Genomic DNA, 19,244 nt, shown 5'->3' on the forward strand with positions numbered 1-19,244 from the left:
ATCAAAATGAATAACTGATTAAATTTGATATGGACTGTATCACTTTTTGGACTTGGACTTTATTATTATCTATTTTTGATTATAACACAGCATTTGATAATGAAACAACATGTTCACACTGTTATGCATTGGTAACCAGTGCATTGACATGCTACATCCTGTTCTTATTTCTACTGTCAATCTGCACTGCTGACATTTAATGAAGTAGAAATTCAACACCACACCAGTTTTGTAAGAGATGAACCTCTAACCTTGATGTTTCTGTCCACATCTCCATTGCAGAGAGAAATGAGCGGCACAGTAAAAGGTTTCCATGCTGGATCCAAAGTGTTCTTTATGACCTGAAGTCACAGATAAAGAAAGAGGCAGTTCATCATTGAATAACACAGCAACACATTTATAATGCAGTTGTATCCACAGCAGAATTACCAACACTTTGGGCTGTACACCTACTGTTAAAGTTATGGTCTATGACTTTCGGTAAGTCCTGGTTTAGAGCACAATAATGACAGCTAGATAAAGGTGCTTTTATTCCCCACTGATGACTCACCTCAGTCCTGTGCACCAGCATCCATTTGCCATCTTCTCCCTGTTTGTGAAACTCCAGGTAGGGGTCTGACTTCCCAAAGAAGTCCTGCACAGAACAGAGTTTGTCATCTTAAGTGTTATAAAATGACATATATATATATATTATATAGCTTATAGTAGCAATAAAACGTTTTATTTTATTTTATTATTTACGTATTTACTAAAAGAGGTGCTCTGCCCTCCTGCAATTAATGTGCTTTGTGTTTATCATGGTGGTTTGCCCAGAGAGTTCAAGCTGTTCTGTTTCTGACCCACTGTCATTCTTCCCTTCACCATACACCTGCAGCTACTCCATAGAATCAAGAATGAGAATAACCTGTTGTGAAACTAAATAAAAAATCTTACATGGTTTTCCTCTAAAAATATCTGTCCACTTGATTAGTTGGCAGACAAAGGTGAAGGGTGTGAAAACATTTACTGTTTATTTGTGGGCTTACTGGGCTTTGCTTGTGTGTTCTAAAGCTGTATGTGTTTTTCAAATGCACAGTGTGCGTTTGTGTAGAGTATGTGTGTGTGTGTGTGTATGTGAGTGGGTCTTACTGCCTACCTTCTTATCCAGTTTACGCCCACTCAAGGTCAAAGTGATGATTCTGTTGTCAGACAGCTCCTGAGCTGTTATCTAAAATAGCATTACAGGACAACATTAGCAGCAGCAAAAGTACTGGCCACTATTTACATTCACATGGACATCAGCGGGTACAGCAGCAGCAACAATCAGTCTCAACAACATCTTCATCATCATGGTCAACATCTTTAACAGCAGCAAACGTGCAATTATAGTGAACAACATCGACTGCATCCACATGACCAACAACCTTTGATAATACAATTCAGTGTGTTTGTGTGATGGAGAGACAAAAAGAAAGTTAAAGATACAGAGAGAGAGGGAGTTTTATTCTCACCGTAATAGATCCTTTGCCAGCTGGCTTGCCATTGGCTAAGATCAATGGTCTGTGAAGTTTCTTATTGGACACAATCTAATGGCCAAAGAGAGACACAGGACGTGAATCAATTACAGCAAGATGAAACCCAACACTAACATCTTTATTCTAGCATATCCTACTTTCAACTTTGAGGAATGAATAGCAGGCTGAGTGAGCTGATCTGAATCGAGACTTTTGGGTTGGGTAGCATAGGCCACATGAGGTCAACACATTTCACGGCAACTTAGGGCATGTCTACACTAATCCGTTTTCATTTAAACCCAATATCTTTTGCTGCGTTTGCACCGAGCGTCCACACTATACCGGAGTTTTAAGGCACCGAAAACGGAGGAGTTTGAAAACACTCCCGAGGACGGATAAGTTTGAAAACGTTGCGTTTTCCTGATAGTGTAGATGGCGGAGAACGAAGCAGTCCGAAAACGATGACGTAGGCACGATTGGATCTTAGGAGTTACGACGTGTCCTTTCCTGATTTGTCAGCCCCTTACCACGTGACCCTCTTCTGGAAGAGAACAACAACCTTGATTACCGATCGACTACCAGGTTAATTCAAGATGGATAACTGATTCCAGGCGTTACTGACCTAGCGTTAGCTGTTAGTTGTCTTTGCTAGCAGCTGTTGCGCAGTTCAATTCTGCATTTAATAATTCTTCTGAAGTCACGGTTTGAGGCTTTGAGGAGAGCGATAGACACAAAACGGAGGACTTGCCTTTTCTAATTAATGCTTATTTTCTTCTCCACAACTATTGTGAACTTCACAAATAACCAACGAACGAAACCGAGGAAACGAGTGAGAAACTTGTGTTGACCAAATGTATGGACCCATAATCTAGTAAATAAACTTCCTTTAATAACTGTTCATTTTAAAGTAAATTTGTTGCCTGTGTGGGAGAGATAGAGTTAGACCTGCAGTGTTGTAACTAAGCTTGAAAAACAAAACTTCTAAAAACTTCCACAAAATGTGTCTGTTTGAGGAAGTTCTTAAGTATCAAGCACGACGAAGAGTAGTGTAATCATATTATCTGTAACCAAGCAACCAATGCACTTCCTGTTTACACCGGCACGCGCATGCCCAGTGTACGTGAATAGTCACGTGATATTCGTTTTCAGGGGAGCAGGTCTGGACGCAAATCATTTCGAAAACGACGCTGAAACGCATGTGTGGACAGAGATCTTTTTTGTTTTAAAACCCCGTTTGAAAACGGGGCTTTTAAACTGGGAAAAGAGAAATCCTTCAATACCACTCCCAGTGTACAAATGAACTCTCCCAGGAAGTCATGTTCGTAGAGCTGTGTGGCACACTTGTCTTCATCGAACAGAGCAAAGCGAAGCTTCTGGATCTCCTCAAAGTGGTAGTCCACTTGAAACTTCACCCCAAACACTGGGTTCAAGTTGTTCACAGCTGTTTCAGTGCGACCGAGCTAAAAGACAAGAAACAAGAAGAAAGACTTTTAAAACAAAAAATGATTTAAACACTTGGATTGTGGCGGTCATATAAACTGAAAGGGAACCAATAAGGGTCAGTTTTTGAGTTTTAACTTTTAACATCAACCTGCACAGGGACTGTGAGTAAGAATTAGTCATTTTACTAAATCTGGCAAGTTTTTATCAAATTTACAAACACACTAGTGAACCGTAAGTTGATCTGGGTTGCGATCATATTGAAGATATCATGTTTAAATGGAAAACAGAGTAACTTGGTTATATCATCCAATCCAGCATCTCTCTGTACCATACTGTCATTTCTTTACCAAAATAAGTTGAGGATGAACCTAGGAGATAAGTGTTTCTAAATTTAAGTGAGCTAATTTGAACTGGTTCACTCACAGAATAAAGTGCCACTCGTTTGGTTGGTGAGACTAATGATGGTAATATTGGTCTGTCAGTTGGTTGGTCGGCCCACCACTTTTGTCCTGACCAAAACATCTCAACAATTAGTTACATTTTGTGCATATATGTATGGCCCCAAGGGGATAAATCCTAATGACTTTGATGATCCCCTGACTTCACAATGTTGTTGTGGTTTAAATATAAGAATCTCAAACATTACTGGAAGGGTTGCCATAACATTTGGTACAGACATTAAAGTCCCCAGAGGATGAACTGTAATTACTGTTGGGTATCCCTGACTTTCATTTAGTGACACCATCAGGTCAAAATTTCCCTTTGTCCAAATACCTGCAAAACTTTGGACATTTCCGTCATCATCAGTTAGTACTAATTAGCGCATGTTAGCATGCTATTTAAGATGGTTAATAAGGTAAACCATATACCATGCTATTAGCTCCTCAGCAAATTAGCATTGTTAGTTAGAGTATGTTAGCATGCTGACATTAAACATTAGCTAGCTGAAAGATGCTAGCTGCTAGCATTAATATTGATTCTTAGTCTTGTTAACTTATCTGTAAAAGCTCTGTCTAGGAATCAAATCTATTTCTATGATGTATATTGCATATGTACTGCATTCATATATTGGTCATTGCACACCTGTTTGGCCTTTCAATTTGTCCAATACTTTGGTTTATGACCAAATACCAGCAAAACTGATTACATTCCCATTTGCCTTAGCTGTACTTTGTGTTTAGTGCATATTAGTGCGCTAACATGCTAAAGAAAGATGGTGAACATGATACCTGCTGAACATCAGCATGTTATTATGCTGAAATCAGCTTTTTGCTCATTGCGTCGCTGTGCGCTTTAAGTACAGCATCACAGAGCCCAGCATAGCTGTAGTCTGCTCTTCCAAGCTTTAAGGCTCTTATTCATTCTAACTTTTATGAAGGCATTTGGGAAATGCAGATTTCTCAATTTCACTACTTGATTCATCAACTTCCAGTTGGCACAAAATGTAATGATTGCTGCTTACAATGTAGATACAAATAACTGTATAGACTTAAGGTACCTCTATAAAAATGTACCTTTTATGAATGCTTTTGTCCAAAATATCTTACCTTTATCTGACTAGGGATTGTTTTTACTAAAGACCTGAGGAGAGGAGAAACCTGCAGCAATTCAGAGGGAAAAGGGTTTTAACTTCAGCCTGCTCACAGTGCTCACAGCACTTATCCATCTGTCTGACGCATGGGAAGAGAGCAGAGAGTTCTGCTGCACTTTGGGGCTTAAAAACTGATATTGGTGGGTCATCATGGCAGCCTGGCAGGCTCAAGTGCATGTCTCATGTTTGTGTCACTGTGGATTTGAACCTGGCTCACCGAACTATGGAAATTAATCAGACCCTTGTGGCATTTTGTCCATGTTTACTGTTGCAGAAATGAAACAAAAATATAAGCCAACACAACAGGCAACTGAAACAGGTATTTTTCCTCTGACATATAAATGGTGAAATATTAACAATATGAACAGCTGGATGCAACAATACCTTACTTAGTTGGTAATAAGTAGTACGTTAGTTCAGGGTTATAATAACAAGAATGTGAAGTCTGAAGTCAAACCTGAAGAATAAATACCACACTCAATAACATCTCACAATGTGTCGAATTTTCTAATGTGCTCTGCCATCTTCTTCATGACCAAAAAAATGTACATTGGTTGTGAGAGCTTGTTAATTGTCAATTCTTTGGGGGTCAGCTGGTGTTGACTGGCAGGTTGTTTTTACTACCCAAGGACCCGAGGAATACGAATGCTTAAAACTATCTTGAACTTTTTAAAGTGTGTGTCCGTGCGGTTTAGAGTTTAGTTTAGTTTTTTAATTGTTAATGACCAGTATGAATACAATGAGGTTGAGTCTAGTTTCTCTGTTCTTTCTGGTGTTTAATAGACAGCGAAGAGACATCACAGCCAAGCAGCTCAATGCGAGGAGGTTGAATCAATAAGACGAGCACAACTGGCTCCAAAGACTCGCACATCAGAGAAGTTGCTGTCAAATGGAATTACTTGGAAAAACTTGCAGCACCGAAACAAAAACATAATTCCAAATAAAAGAAAGCAGTTACATTGTTTCAACAACAGGTTCTTAAGACACCTTAACACTAAAACAATTGCTTGTTTACACATTGAGCTGATACGGAGATCTGTCTTTTTAGTTGCTAAATGCTCCACTATGTTCACCTTTTTTTCATTGAAAAGAGCTGCTTGCTGCTGAAAATTAGGCTAATGAGAGCGGTGAAACCTAAACAGTAAAGTTGTGGGTCTTGAACCAAAATAATGAGCTGAAAGATGCTCCAGAGAGCTGTTGGTTTGTCACTCTGAGCATCACCTTTCACATTATACATAGTGATCTAATCCATTGTTTACATGAACATTTTGATTAGAGCAGCTTAAATAGACCATGGTTCACCATTATGTTGATAATTGAATTGATTTGTTAAATTACTAAACACCTAAAGTAACCTCAAAAAGGACCTTGTCATTCAGCTTACTTCCCTTAGATGCTGCATTTAAATGTTTATAATAAAGCATAAATATCCTTTAAAACACGGTTCAGTATCACAAAAATGGATCCAGCAAATGACAATACAAGGCTAGATATGGCTCTGCTGAAGATGTGTTTTAAACCCCACTAAGTTAAGCAATCCCTACTGTACGCGGTAAAACATAACATTAAATGTGAGGTCTCATTTTAAGTGTTAAACACATATATCTGTGTCCTTAACACGTGGTTGAGATTAGTATGGGGATTCATAGTTCAGAGAGAAAAAGAAAAAGGAAGGAATAGCCAAAGCAGTCTGCAAACTGGGCGCCGTGTCCTTTACATAGCAGAGATCTGTATTTCTGTTGGCCTCTCATGTTCTTTTAACACCAGCTTTAGCTGTTATCATAATCTCAAATCTCGATTTGCTTTATTCACCTCTTAACATCATTCTCCTCTTGTTCAGTCTCACTTATTTTTTTATCTCAGTCTTCCTGTTCTCCTTATCGAACCTCTCTTTTTAACGCTAATTTTCCCCTCACCCTCTGTTTCCCTCCAGCCTTTTCTCATCTCTCTCTCTCTCACACATCCTCGCTCCAACACTCTTACCCCTCTTACTCCCTCTCTCTCTCTTTACCCCTGATGGGCCCAGCTGCTTCTCACACTATCTCACAAGACAGACGAAGATAGACAGAAAGTGAGACGGAGAGAGACAGAAGGGGGAAGACTGGTGACAGAAATGAGAGGGACAATCGGAGGAAGGAGGAAAGAGGACAAAGCTAACAGGAAGGGGGATCAGAGGAAGTGAGAAAGTTGGGGTGTGAGAGAACGAGCGAGCTGTGGATGATATCAGAGAAAAAGGTTCGGTGCCTCATTTCGCCTCCTCCATCGTTCCATCACTCCAGTACCACTAAGCTATTGTTTCCTTTCCCGTTGCCATAGCAACCGAGCCACATGCCCTGCTGACCGACAGCTAGCTACAACCCGAGGCACTCGCCTACACACACGAACAGGCACGCACATACAAAAAAAGCCTGTTTTTCCTGTTGACTAGCTGTTCACTACAGTGAAGCCTTGAGGCAGCAGCCTACACACACCAAAACTTCATCACCATGTTCCTCTTTAGCAGCTCCAACTTAGCGCTCATTTATTTATTTTTCTATAACCTTAAAATACTATTTCAAATCATACATTCACATCACATATTGTGGCTCCCAAAACAAGAAAAAGAACGCAAAGTGCAAAGTGCTGCCCTGGACTCAACTTAACTGCTGATTTATGCAACAACACTGCAAGTATGAAATCTGTAGTCAAGTGTCAAGTTTTACATTTAATCAACTTTAATTTTATTCTTAATAACGCTGGTTTGGGCTACACTCTTGATAGGTTGCTTGTCTATCACAAGGCTAAAGCAGGGGATCTCACAACATTTACCCGCCCAAGCAAAATAGGCGGGGCCAGAAGCTTGGTGACATAGTTCTCCGAGCGTCCCTCTATTTTCCCTCTACTGTCCTACTTTCCCATGACATTTGGGTCACTATTGGAAGCAGTTTTGTTCAATACAAAGTTATTGAAGAAGGGGGGGAAAAGCTCTCTGATCCAACACACTGGCTAACTAGTTGTAAACGAACTAACGAATTAGATTAACTAACGGGACAAAAGTTCACACAGGTAATTCCAAAGATGTAGTTCAACTCCTGTTTCAAAACAGCCTCCAAGTGATTCCTCTTTTCTGAAAGTTTTTTACTGCGACCGAGGAAGTTAAATAAAAGTGAACAGTGAAACACACAGCTAATAAGCTACTACAGCGTCCCCCATTTTGGACTCCCCGGCTCTGTGTCCCCTGACTCGATGTATTGTTTTGGTTAAATGTCTGAATATCTTTGTCAGGGGTTACCGGAGTTGAACTTCATGTTAAGCATTGTCTCAGCTAATTATGCCTCCTCAAGCGGATCCACTAATTCAGTGCGTTGAATTGATTTTGCCATGAAATTTCACTGCTTTAAATCCTGGTGTGACCAAGCTTGTAACCTGCATGTCTTTGGACTGAGGCTGCAAACATTTGCAAGAAGCCCTAGGAGACACGGAAAGGACGAGCAAACATCACACAGAGAGCCCAGCACCTTCTTGTTTGAGCTTTCTTGTTTACCAATGAGACACTGCACTACCCAGAAACTAAGTTGATAATACTGGCAAAAGATTTAACTTCCCACAAAATAATAATGTTCTTGAATTTTTGAAAGATTTCATTACATTTCTTGTGGCCAGTATGAAGAAAGCTTTTTTTCTCTTATTAAAGTTGTACTTATCATTCTCTAACAGGTTCTAACAGGAGAGTCAGGGACATGTCAGTCAAGTTAAATGCACATTGTATTGCTATTTCTGGTCTACCATGTTACTACCAATTTCCATTCATGTCAACGCAGCAATCATTTTCGACAGGTAAACTGGAAACACCATAAAGACAAACAAGAACTGGAGCCTCATGTCAGCCAAAATCTGTCATCAAAATGTCTCTTAAAGATAAAATGCATTGATATAGCTATAATGTCAGTGTTTCTAACCATCACATGACCAACTTTGCAATCATACAACTGTCCTGAGTTTTCTGCAAAAGTAGGCATTGAGTAGTAGCAATCATGGGAATCATCCACCCCATATAATGGTAACAACGTTCACAAGCAAATTGTGTGGTAAGCAGCAGTTTACATAAAAAATGAATAAATAATAAACGTAAAAACAAGGTTTAACTGGACACACCATAACACAATTTTTGTGCTGAATATGTACTAGTTTGTGCAAACCATAAATTAATACACACTAATACAGATATATCAGGAATAAGCTTATATCGGCCCATTATGGAACCTACTTGTGGAACCTTGTATCATTAACTTGGCAGCCCTAGTAGCGCCTGTGTAGTGCCAGATCAACGTTTGAAGAACATTGACAAACGCTGCAACATCCTACTGGGCTTAGCACGCTAGGGCTCATGCCAGATGGTCAAGACATCATGAGTTTGGATACGGCTCACAACATATATACCGTCTGCAAAGCAACACAGACAACAAACCAAATCCTTTGGTCTTTCTTTGCTGGAAGAGCCAGCATGGTGGATGTGACCTTGAAAGCACTTCTTACACTTTTCTGATTTTCCGTCCACCCTTTAAATTTTTGCCTCCCTTTTATCCTCTTTTCTCCACCGCCCTGCTGCAGAGATAAACAGCATGGAGAAGCACCAGAAATGGGTTTGACTCCTTAGGATTCAAACACTAATAAATTATCTCTGTACAGCCTTTTTCCTTTAGCTGCCATTTGCATCCCCCTGCTGATTTATTTCCAATTTACCACCTGTTTAATAAGAAGACAAAACATGCTGGGTTTTTTTCCAATCTTGTCTTTTTCTCCAGCACATCTCTGCCTCCTCTTCTCTCTTCCTCTGTCAGTTCTTCTCCTACCCCACCATCATCCCTCCTTCCTTACCTCCACCCAGTTTCCATCCACCTCATGGAAGAGAACACAGAACGGGTCCGACTTGGAGGCTACATCTCTGTCCAGCAGGCTGGCTGCGGTGACGGACAGCTCCACCCGGGTGACGCAGTGCTGAGGTACGACACTGCACGTCTGGCCGTCAGTGGTCGAGCCTAGAGTGTAGGCCATCTTCTGAGGTCACAATTAATTACCCTGGAGGACGGAAAACAAAAGAATAAGTGGAAGCAACTAGTTTCATACATTCCCACACACCATCCCACGCTGGCTGTTTATTGGCACTTTGAGCTCAATGCATAAGTAAGCGAACATTGTCATGTTTAACTGGTACATTGTTCATTAAGTCAACCATCTTTTTTTCAGGCCAAGGAACCCCAAGCTGATAGAGAGACAGAGCAGGGACCCCCTATCTATAAACTTGGGATGCCTAATGAACTGGGCCTACAATAATGTGTAGGGCTGCCTAAATTGCCATTTATTAACATACCTTTTCCCGGTACATACAATACTAAGCTATTAAAAGAATTACACGTAGCCACTTATTCAGCGTTATGGATGGGTGCCATTTAGCATAGGTTAGCTAGCTCATGTGATAGCACAAGATAACAGTTAGACCATCATCAATTTTGTATTTATTAAATGGCTTGGTTTTTAGTTTTGTTTAAGAAATTGGCCAATTGTTTATTTGCCAATAATTTATTGGATTCATGTTACTGTTTTGTGTATTTTAAGACACATCCTAAAAACAAAAGAAAATTAAAGAAAATAAAACATTATCATTATCATAAATAAATGTGTGTGTGTGTGTGTGTGTGTGTGTGTGTGTGTGTGTGTGTGTGTGTGTGTGTGTGTGTGTGTGTGTGTGTGTGTGTGTGTGTGTGTGTGTGTGTGTGTGTAAAAATAAGATGCTATCAACACAGTGGGTGGCCATATCTGTTGCCAGGCAGATTGTGTCTTCCCTACAGAAATCAATGGTTTAGAGAGGTAGGAACACAAAATAATGTAAAAATAAAATTTGTTCAATTGAGGTAATATTTCAATGCTTACTCCTTTTATAAGTATATAGATTTGTAAAAAGTACAAAAGTGCTTAACTCCTGGGGTTTTACAGCCCTAAGCACTTCAGTTTTAATAGAACTACCCACTGAGGAAGATTTAAACACTGACGTAAACATAGGCAGACTGTAAGGCCTTGACCATTCAGGTTGACCCTGTTGTAGGCCCGCTCAAACACATACACAAACACTCACAAAATCAAAGCCCTTGCAGAACCTCCAAAATGGAGAAGCCTTAGGCAAGGAAAAAAAGCCAAAGATAAAACAACCATGTATGTCTTTAAACACTTATTGAGCTTAAATAACTGTGCCTGAACATGAGGTTCTCAGTATGAACTTTGGCCATATTTGAAATAATTTCCTAGAGGCTTTAAGGACAGACAAACCGCACAGCACCTTATGTCCATGAGGGTGGTTTTGTTCTCAGAGCGGCAAGCTAAAAGGATGCTGTCTGTTGCTAAGATACTAATGTGTCATAACCAGCGTGCTCCTCCCGGTCTGCTCCTGTGATGTCACACTGGTAGTGGTGATGTACTGAAAATACCATTGAAATATTTTCATTAATTTACTCACTCATTCATAGGTGGTGAACAGCATCCTATGACTGGCTGAAATACTTTAAACCATGTATTAATTGATCATGGATTATGAATGCATAAATTAAAAATCACACTGCCTTTTTTTTTAAGATGAGCTCATCAAAATTAAAGACACAAAATGTCTGTTAGGACCTTTCATTAACATTCACTACTTAGACAAATCATACATGATGATGAGGGCTGGTGTTACAGCAGTATATCCTGCCTCTAATGATGATCAGAGCCGCTGCTGCTCAAGTGGTCTGTGCTATATTTTGTTCTGGCAGTGAGTGTATTATGTTTTACTTCGATCAGGAAGATACACAAGGGATGTTACCTAAAATCAGGGGAAAAAACGTTATTTCACTGTCTGCAATAGTAATCCAGAAGCTGATGATCCATCTCCACTTGGACCTATTTACTGCAGCTGCAAACAACCTTGACCTGCTTAAAACCATATATCTACCTTTTTAGTGTGTCAATATACAAAGATCATTTGTGTATAAAAGAGTGGAGCGGAACTAACTATACTGTATGTTTGAGTGAATTACAGGTACTAATGGACTATACAGCAGGATGATACACAAACCTGCCAAACTAGAGACCTGGCAGTCTTGTTCAGGTCTCTGGGTTGTACTGACCATGCTGAAGACGTTCACACCCAGTCACACTTCACATCCACACCTGAGTCACCTCTCTGCAGGAGGACAGAACAGAAAAGAGGGAGCAAGGCTAAGTGGGACTGGCTGACGAGCAAAACAGCATGGAAGCCGTGTAATACTTGTTAATAGCAGAGTGAGCTCTGCACACGGTCATTAAGTCGTATTACATGTCCTGTCTGCCATGCAAAAGAGGCCAATAGAAAATGAAGTGCAGACAAATGTAAACAGTAATCATTTCGAGATTGAGATTTAAATTGAAAACAGATCAAAACAGTACAGCAGCAACTCACCTGCATACACACACACGCACACACACACACACACACACACACACACACACACACACACACACACACACACACACACACACACACACACTCTTCTGTATGTTGCCTTTGATATTCACCTGCATGCCAGGTGTTCAAAAAAAATGTCACATCCTTCTTTCTAAGCAGCACAAAGACTGGACATTTTATCAGAAGTTATTTTGCCAAGTGAGGATCTCTCTAAGCAGCCCCTCACCATCCATCTAACAACTAGCTCACTGTTAATTCTCTACAAATGAGATCAATGAGAAACAAAATATTAAACTGATGTTGCACTTACCTTAGTAAATGACGTCCAACTTCTTCTCCGCTTTTCAGCTGCCAATTTCTTTAATTACTGCGCTCAGTGAGGAGAAGTAAAAAAAACCCAAAGCTTCTTTTTTTACAACCAAAGAGGGAAAACGGAAGTTGCTCTTTCCATTTTCATCCCGTGTATCCTGGAAGGCGCAACAGTGTGTGAACGTAAATCATCCTCGTAGCCACCTGGACTCTGTTCTCTCCTCCCAGAGCCGCTGATGGACCGAGCTGAGTCAAGCTCACGACACTACGACCAGAAGTACTGCGAGTTCCCCCTTACAAAATAAAAGCGTCCCTGTCAAGCAGCTTCAAACTGCTTCCGTCTAAAGTGTATAATGTTTTAATTTACCATTTATAGTACCAAAATAACCATTTATACTTTTTTTTTTGTATTGCCTGTAGACTTGACACTCGTTTTAATGACCAGCCTACTCCAAATTACAGTGGCCTTTCGTTTCGGTAATATCAAAATTGTATTTTAATGTTAAAATCTATTGTTCTATTGTTTCCCTGACACCCTCCTGCGGTTAATACAGGTATTACAACCTAAAAGTGTGCATTGCTTTTCAACACATTGCAGTTGCATTATTATTATTGATGAAGACTGATAACATGGATTTCCACTAAAATTAAAGAAACGCAGATTATGCATAATGGACATAAGGAAAACGAGTGTGGTACCGTGTTAACTCAAATAGAAAACATCACGATTACTATGGGAATTATACTATAATTCGTATAACTGCATCTGTGAATCCATAAAGGGGAACTCACAAGAGGTATTTTAAAAAAAAAGACACTACATTTGCACTACCAGTCTTAACCACAAGAGAGCGCCAGAGCACCATGAAAGAATGGGAGTCCTGTGACTGCGTCTGACCAATGTTTGTCATAGACAGGCACAGCTGTCGTTTCAGCTGCTCCTTTTAAGATTAGTCAAAATAAACATTACTGAGTTATAAAACCCCCTTTGTGCAAGGTGTAGGAAAAAATGTTTTACTCATGTACTCCAGATACTAGGTTATATTGACACATCATCTTATCTAATAAAATAAGCAGTAATATCAAAATTGTATTTTAATGTTAAAATCCATTGTTCTATTGTTCCCCTGACACCCTCCTGTGGTTAACACATGTATTACGACCTACAATTGTGCATTGCTTTTCAACAAATTGCAGTTACATTACCAATGGTGGCAGAAGTAGTAAAACATTACTTAAGTAACAGTTCTAGTATTAAGCCCAAAATGTACACAAACAAATGTAAATATTTATCATACATCAAACTTGTGCCTCTTAGTGTAATCATTTATATATTTTATTATTACGAGCCCACTGTTAGATTATTGTTTGATGCTGGTGGATTGTGAGGCTACTTCATCCTTATTAAGGACCCTATGAGGTTACTGTCTATTTACACTAAATACAATGTATTTATTTGTCATTGTATTACTTCTTCATTTTTTACTTTTATTTTCACTGTCATTGACTTTTAATATGTTCATTTGATGAAGACTGTTAACATGGATTCCAACATGTTCAGTTTTTAACAGGCTTAATAAGTTTTAAGCCGAGGTAACCCTTCTGACACCATTTGGTTTGTTTTTTTCCAACTTTGGAATGCTCCCTCCAGAGCCACAGAGATATGACGCAGCTGTTTCTCTGGCTGACTAGTACTCCTTGTGAATGAGCTGAACTATATACAGTATATACACTGAGTGGAGTGCCCCATTAATACAGGAGCAGAGCAGAAACTGCACTATATTTTCACTACCAGTCTTAACCAAAAGAGAGAGCCAGAGCACCATGAAAGAATGGGAGTCCTGTGACTGCATCTGGCCAAAGTTTGTCACTGACAGGCACAGCTGTCGTTTCAGCTGCTCCTGTTTGACATTAGTTAGAATTAAATATTACTGAGTTATAAAAACCCTTTGTGCAAGGTGTAGGAAATAAATGTATTTATGTACTCCAGAAACTAGGTTATATTGACACTTCATCTTCACTAATAAAATAAGCAAAAATAAGTTAAAATATTAAGTTATGAAAACATGATGATGTGTGCACTTTGTGTGGAAATACGGTATTGTTTGTTCATACAACATATTTTCAACAGAAATAAAGGAATTTACAGGCAAGTTGTCAATAACTAAATAAACTAATTGGGTAAAGCGTAAAAAAAGGCCAACACTCAATGTAGTCTTTTATTTTTTATCTCACCATCTCAGTGCAGGTCAGAATTAAATAATGTCAAAAGATAAAGGCAATATTTGAGAGGTCAAACCTGATCACAAACCTTAAAAAACAAAAATCCAGTGTCTTGTAGAAAAAAAATTAAACTCAGTTTAAATAACATCTGACGAAATAACTTTTCAAAGTACCGGCAGAAATAAATACGCAGATTGGATAGAGACCACAACCTAAAATGACCATCAGAGCAGATAACAAAGAGGGGGGTCCTCCCTTGTAACTCCTCCTTTACTGTGAGTTTATGATTTGTTGTGTTTTCACTGATGTGGCCTCTAATTATTGTAAACACATAACAGTACATAGTGACATAGCTCTTTTCTCACTTGAAGGTTACTGGAAACCCTTCACATCATGGCTCATTACATTAGGTTCATTACATTACATTACAGTCATTTAGCAGACGCTTTTATCCAAAGTATATTACATATCATTCACCCATTCACACACTGATGACAGGCTACCATGCAAGGTGCCACCATCAGACTCTAACTAACATTCATGCAACATCCAGTCCACACCGATGGCAAGCCTTCGGGAGCAACTTGGGGTTAAGTGTCTTGCCCAAGGACACATCGACTGCTGAAGCCGGGTATCGAACCACCGACCCTCTGATTGGAGAACTACCTTGCTCTCCACTACACCACAGCCGCCCCATGGCGGTGTGGAACAGCAGAAAGAGCAGTGACAGTGTGTGCAAACTCGGCAGTAACAAGACTGACCTCCACCTTCTATTTTAGATAACTGTCATGTAAATATTACATTCATATGTATAAATGCACACATACAAATCTCAAACACAGTATATTTTGTCTATGCTTTCACATCACACTATCACTGTGCACATTGCGGTAAATGATTATGAGTTCTCTTAGAAGGTCAAATACTCCGGACAGGGCATTCTAGTGCCTGGCCGTACGATGGAAAAGAACAGAGACACTAAAGAAGGAATGTGCTTTTACTGCAGAGAAACCAGATAACAGAGGCCCTGTTTTACGACCAACTGACCAAGGCCCTCAGAAAGTCTAAAAGTCTAAACCAAGAGCCGCCTCTCTCTTTTTTAGACCTATCATATTCAACTCACAAAACCTATATAACATGATGCGCACTCTGTATAAGCGCCTTTTAGTTGCTGAACTTCTCAGTACTGCTAGGCCCGTGCACGTATAACTGCTGGGCGATATACTCCTGTTATCCTACAATAAATGTCACATTTGTTTTAAGACGAATCTGGTGTAGAAGTCTCTCTTGTTTTCCACTCAACATAACCAAATCCATTTCTTTGTGCATACACATTAACTATAAGCCAGTATAAGTGCTTTATCAATTAAACAACATTTCAATCATTTTAAGCCCTGTAAAGTTTTCCTATAATATCCCTTTGGGGACCTTTAGGTTTCTTGACTCCCAATTTTATCTGTGATTAAATAAGTTGCTTGAAGCTCTCTCTGGATGCTTAGCTCCCAAAGTAACTTTATATACTTCTATGTTGTCCCTATTGTATTTATACTGTACTTTCGGTGCTAATCCCACTTCGTCTTTTTTTCTTTCTTTACCCTATCATATAGCAACACATTCTGTTGCAGCCACTAATGGTGAGCTAATGGCGTATTTAATATCAGTATATGATAAGGAAGGCCAGCAGTGCGTGCTGTCTACAGATAACAACGAAGAGATGTGTCTCATTATAATCATAACACACTCACACTGTCAGCTGATTACGACTGTTTACCATCCTGAAACTAGAGGCCAATAAGTGCATAGTCATACATTTAAATAGTCTCAAAAATAAACATTCAACATTACATCTGTACTTAATCGCATTGTTCCCTCTTCAGGGAAATGTCAAAAAGGGTGAGGGTTCTCTCCCATAGTAGACCACATAGTGGTCCTTTAAACCTTCTATATATTAGAGACACCAGCTGCTGCTGTCCTCAGACACATAACTGATTGAAGGTTTTTAAACACATAATGTGACATACAGTTCTTAATAATTTACTGTAGGATCATTCCTCATGCTTTTCTAATGGTCATACTTCATGGAAACACAAGTGAACTCCATTTGTGAATGTAGCTGTAGCCCTGATTCACCTCTGCAGATTCTGATGAACTGGAATGTTACTTCTCCCCGCCACCGTCCAACAATGCAGATCACTTTAGGTGGATGAGAAATTCAGTCTCCTCTCCCTCAGACTGAGCCTCTGGGCTTCACCGGGGGAGACCTTGTTCCTCCACAGCCTGAAAAGCAAAGTGGTGGTTTCTAAACAATTTCTATTCTCAGTGTCTGAATTTATTTAAAAAAAAAAACAAATGTAGCTGATATGAAACATATAACAGGAATTTAAAAGACATTAAAAACTGTAGTGGGAAAAAAATAGGGAGACACCATGAAGTCTACCTGATGAGCTCCAGAGCAGGACAGGACTGTAAGGCTCTAACCAGGGCCTCCGCTCCAGAAACACTCACAGCGTTTGACTCCAGACTGGCAGAAGTAAAAAACAGTGAATACAGTAAATACAGTAAATACATTCTCTTTCATTTTATCAAAGTGTGAGTGTGACAGGTATCAAGTAAGTCAACTACAGGAGGAACTCAATTCAAACCAAGTCTAAACCCACCGCAGCCTGTTTTATTGATTGCAGTTAAGACAACAATAAAAACAAGTGGAAAATAATTTACTTTGAGTTCCAAACCAAAGAAGGAATAAAGATTAAAGAAATGTAAAAACTATAAGCGTGATTTCAAGAAAAAACTAAATCTTAAACTGATCTCTAATATCAAAAACTAAAACTAAATACAACACGGTAAAACTTACTGAAATTAACTAAAGATAAAGAAAACACTAACACTGCTGTGCGTGTGTGTGTGTGTGTGTGTGTGTGTGTGTGTGTGTGTGTGTGTGTGTGTGTGTGTGTGTGTGTGTGTGTGTGTGTGTGTGTGTGTGTTGTGTGTGTGTGTGTGTGTTTACAAACTCACTCTAATCTGGTCAGCTTCTGACAGAGAGGCATAACTCTGGCCAGCTCCACTGCCACTTTATCACCACAATTATTCCATCCCAGACTAGAAGCAGAGAAAGACGTAGCTGTGTATCATCTCGAAAAACAATCCATCCCTCTTAACAATCAGCTCCGGGGAGCTGACAAACTCCACATTTGAAATCGTGATCTATCATGTTTATATCTCATGGACAGTGCCAAGAAAGTGAAGGCTTTGGAATTACCTACATTTATGCATAATTCACCCTTGAAACATGGTCTGATCTTTATTAAAGTCATTATAAAGAACAAATGCATGTAATCTATGTAGATTAATAACATTCAGATTGTTGTTTGCATAGTTTATATTTCTATATGATCTAAATACAAAAAATAAAAATAAAAGGAAGTGACCCCTTCACAAATGACTTATAAAAAAAGCTACTAAAAGTCAGTTTTGCCCATCAGTGAGTTGTAACTCTAGTTAATGGTTAGTTATGCCCTGTGCTGTAAAAAAAACACATGAAAATAATTGGTACCTGACACTTATTTGGTTAAGATCACTGCTGAGAAAACACATAAGCATGCAATTATTTTCATGTTGCTTTTCAGGCAGATGTGGCTTCACCAGTAAACACTTGCTGGAATCCTGCTTATTTACTTTTCTGCCTCTGATTGATTGCATAAATGCAAGAAGAATGTGTTTGAACATTTTGACTTCAACACGTAGAATCTCATGTTATTTTGTGAACCTTTAAAAGAGATATGTAAGAGCTGCCTGTAATATTTGTTTTAATCACTTTTTACTGACAATGTATTATATGATCCTTTTTCTTATCTTACCCCACATCCTGTATGAGGGGACAGTGGGCCAGACTGGCAGCTACAGCACACAGCTCTGGAGTCCCAACAGAGGTCAGACTGCCAGACCATACAAGGAAAAAAACATATCATCACAGCTTATAATCAGTATATCCAGTCATCCATCAGGGTTGTGAATTTCAAAACAGCAGGAGAAGCCTAAGAGTCTTACTAGATCTTTGTGAGGTTGTTCATGCACATTATTGCTTTGGACAGACTCACTGATCCTTCATATCCAATCCTGTTCTCTGAAATACTAGAAAGGACATACACGTACATAAAGAACATAAACCTAAGGACAAGTCTAACGTATATATACCTCAACAAGAAATTTGACTGTATGTGACTTACTCCAGCACAGTGATGTATGTCAGTGATGGTAGAACAAGAGCCATCCTGGCAGCAGTAAGATCACCGAGACTGTTGCTAGGCAGACTGTAAGAAAGCACAAACAGATGCTTTCTGTCTGTACTGATATAAATATGCAAAGGAATATGTCTAATTCCTGTTCTTCTCTTTAACCAAAATACAAACAATAGAATTAAAACAATGATATATAATACAGCTGAACAGTTTACATTGAAAATAATCGTTTTGCAGCAATGAACACTATTTTGAAGACTAGAAATGTTTACATATGTTAATAAATAGGAGACTGGGGCACATATGAACATATGACAGAATTTTCACCTCTTACATTGCTTTTTCCAAAACCTGTAACCACATATAATAACATTTTATTTTATTTTTTTTCCTTACTAGAGCTCTTCCAGGTGAGTGCAGCTGTTCAACGCCTCCAGTAGCATGTCTCCTGATTGGTCGCTGATAAGGTTCTTTGAGAGACTGGAAGCAGACCC

General features: G+C 39.2%; 2 protein-coding genes across 6 annotated transcripts in view; both read right to left on the reverse strand.

Moving 5' to 3' along the window:
* Window positions 1–9,561, reverse strand: part of cpne2 (copine II) — a 40,262-nt gene extending 30,701 nt beyond the window's left edge. The window contains exons 1-6 of the mRNA XM_054619399.1: window positions 9,385–9,561; window positions 2,774–2,953; window positions 1,491–1,565; window positions 1,136–1,207; window positions 551–634; window positions 252–341 (exon numbers count right to left, since the gene is read on the reverse strand). Of these exons, the coding sequence (XP_054475374.1) occupies window positions 252–341; window positions 551–634; window positions 1,136–1,207; window positions 1,491–1,565; window positions 2,774–2,953; window positions 9,385–9,561 (678 nt within the window). The remainder of the gene's footprint in view (window positions 1–251; window positions 342–550; window positions 635–1,135; window positions 1,208–1,490; window positions 1,566–2,773; window positions 2,954–9,384) is intronic.
* A 4,933-nt stretch (window positions 9,562–14,494) lies between these two features.
* nlrc5 (NLR family, CARD domain containing 5) overlaps window positions 14,495–19,244 on the reverse strand; it is a 35,309-nt gene continuing 30,559 nt past the window's right edge. For all 5 annotated transcript variants that reach the window (XM_054619475.1, XM_054619478.1, XM_054619476.1 and 2 more), the window contains 7 exons: window positions 19,147–19,230; window positions 18,739–18,822; window positions 18,560–18,643; window positions 18,370–18,447; window positions 17,528–17,611; window positions 16,950–17,033; window positions 14,495–16,789 (listed from right to left, as the gene is read on the reverse strand). In XM_054619475.1, the coding sequence (XP_054475450.1) occupies window positions 16,708–16,789; window positions 16,950–17,033; window positions 17,528–17,611; window positions 18,370–18,447; window positions 18,560–18,643; window positions 18,739–18,822; window positions 19,147–19,230 (580 nt within the window). In that variant the 3' untranslated portion in view covers window positions 14,495–16,707. The remainder of the gene's footprint in view (window positions 16,790–16,949; window positions 17,034–17,527; window positions 17,612–18,369; window positions 18,448–18,559; window positions 18,644–18,738; window positions 18,823–19,146; window positions 19,231–19,244) is intronic.

This window comes from Anoplopoma fimbria, chromosome 19, assembly GCF_027596085.1.
Source record: "Anoplopoma fimbria isolate UVic2021 breed Golden Eagle Sablefish chromosome 19, Afim_UVic_2022, whole genome shotgun sequence".
Classification (NCBI taxonomy): domain Eukaryota; kingdom Metazoa; phylum Chordata; class Actinopteri; order Perciformes; family Anoplopomatidae; genus Anoplopoma; species Anoplopoma fimbria.